Source organism: Chaetura pelagica, unplaced genomic scaffold (genome assembly GCF_000747805.2).
Source record: "Chaetura pelagica isolate M959 unplaced genomic scaffold, ChaPel_1.0 scaffold762, whole genome shotgun sequence".
Taxonomy (NCBI): domain Eukaryota; kingdom Metazoa; phylum Chordata; class Aves; order Apodiformes; family Apodidae; genus Chaetura; species Chaetura pelagica.
In genome coordinates, this window is record NW_009952439.1 from 121,842 (window position 1) to 123,966 (window position 2,125).

At 56.1% G+C, this 2,125-nt stretch overlaps 1 protein-coding gene across 1 annotated transcript in view; it reads right to left on the reverse strand.

Annotated features, from left to right (window-relative positions):
* Nucleotides 1–464: 464 nt before the first annotated feature.
* LOC104398301 (transducin-like enhancer protein 3) overlaps nucleotides 465–2,125 on the reverse strand; it is a 26,641-nt gene continuing 24,980 nt past the window's right edge. Inside the window, exons 14-16 of the mRNA XM_010008394.1 lie at nucleotides 1,863–2,013; nucleotides 1,328–1,404; nucleotides 465–649 (exon numbers count right to left, since the gene is read on the reverse strand). Of these exons, the coding sequence (XP_010006696.1) occupies nucleotides 542–649; nucleotides 1,328–1,404; nucleotides 1,863–2,013 (336 nt within the window). The 3' untranslated portion in view covers nucleotides 465–541. The remainder of the gene's footprint in view (nucleotides 650–1,327; nucleotides 1,405–1,862; nucleotides 2,014–2,125) is intronic.

Sequence of the window (2,125 nt, forward strand, 5' to 3'; positions counted from 1 at the left end):
TTTTTAAAAAAAAAAAAAAACAAACCAAAAAATTGCCACCACCAAAACCATCAGTGGAATTACAATTACAGCAGACGAAAAATACACAACTAGTGTACCGGGAGGGGTCCCCCACCCTTCCAATGCTATTTACTAGTCCATTATTTACATTTTTCACAAGTCTTATGCAGGATGCACCAAAAAAAAAAAAAAAAAATAGAAGTCACAATAAAAAAAGAAGTCCTTTATAGTGCCACCAAAGCGCAGATGGAAAGAACCAGAGAACCAAAAACAAAACAAATAAAAATCAAAATAAACCCCAAAACCCTAAAACCAACCGGAAAAAAACCAAAACTCTCTCCGTGTAGGGCTCCAATGTGTGCCATATTTGCAGACCTCCAAATAAATCCGGGTGTGTTTTTGCAGGCACTGCCCTGCCAGAGATGGCTGCTCCTTGGCTGAGCCCCGGGGGCCCCCCGGGCAGCCCCCCCAGGGCAGCCCCCCCAGGGCAGCCCAGTCCCGCGGGTGCCGGGAGCCGCCAGCCCTGCGACACGATCCGCTGTTAGTAGATGACCTCGTAGACTGTGGCTTTCTTGTCACCAGAGCCCGTGACGATGTACTTGTCATCCGCTGAAATGTCACAACTTAAGACGGACGAGGACTCCTTGGACTGGGGAAAAGGAGGGAGGGGAATGAAAACCCATCAGCTCGGTCTCCTGCCCCCTCGCCAGGCTGCGGCAGCACCCGCGCCGCTGGAACCCCCTCATCCCGCGTGCTGGGTACTGATCCCAACATCCCAATTGGATTGATAGTGGTATCCCAGAATGGTTTGGGCTGGGAGGAAGCTTAAAGCGCATCTAGTCCAATCCCCCTGCCATGGGCAGGGACACCTCCCACCAGCCCAGGCTGCTCCAAGCCCCATCCAACCTGCCCTTCAACCCTGCCAGGGATGGGGCAGCCACAGCTTCCCTGGGCAACCTGGGCCAGGCTCTCACCATCCTCACAGCCAAGAATTACTCCCTCAGATCTCATCTCAATCTCCCCTCTTCCAGCTGGAAACCCTTCCCCCTGCTCCCATCCCTCCCTGTCCTTGTCCCAGGTCCCTCCCCAGCTTTCCTGGAGCCCCTTCAGGCACTGGAAGGTGCTCTAAGGTCTCCCTGGAGCCTTCTCTTCTCCAGGCTGAACACCCCAGCTCTCCCAGCCTGTCCCCAGAGCAGAGCTGCTCCAGCCCTGGGATCATCTCCGTGGCATCCTCTAAAACTTGCAGTCTTCCCCTCCCTAGGTCTGGCAGCCTGCCAAGGGGGACTCAAGGCACTGCCCACCCCCCTGCCCTGCCTGATGAAGATACCTGGAAGATGCTCGCTCCGTAGGGCGTCCTCCAGGCGTTGAGCAGGTTGTCTTTTCCAGTACTCACGAACCATTTACCTGTGCCCAGGAAACACGGCGTCAGCAGCCGAAAGCTGCTGCTGCCCTTCCCCTGTCCCACGGTCAGGATCATTGAAGCCACCAGCCCACCCTGCCCCTGGAGGCTTCCAGCTGCTTATCCTCAGAAATTGGGGATTTTGTAGAATCTGGAACAACTAGCCATTTTCCAGAGATGCCTGTCCCAGCCCCTCTCTGCCGGGATGGATCCCAGTGCTCCCACATCAGCAGACATTGGTTCACCTTTCCATGAGGCCATGCGGCCGTTTCCAACCATGACTGGGATTGTTTTACCAGGAGAATCCTCATCTCCAGCATCCATGGTCTGGACCCTGCTGGAAGCCCCCATGCTCACCCCCACCACCATCCCATGCACCAACTCTCCCTGCCGTGGTCCTCGTGCCATCCTCAGCTGCCACCAAAGGAGCTGGGGAGCCATGCTGAGGGCCAGAGGTTCTCACCACAGTAGGCGAACTTGAGGGAGAGGACACAGCTCTCGTGGAGGTGCAGCTGGTACTTGTCAGGCTTTGTGTGGTGCAGCACTTCCACGTTGCTGCTCTCCATGCCCACTGCCAGCCACTCGCCTGTCGGGCAGTACCCCAGCGAGAAGATCTGTGGGGGGGGAAGACAGAGAGGGGCTCAGAGGGGTTTGCACCCTTTGGGTCATCCCCATCAGGGAGAGATCACCTGGGCAACAGCAGAGCTGGGGCTGACCCCATGGCTT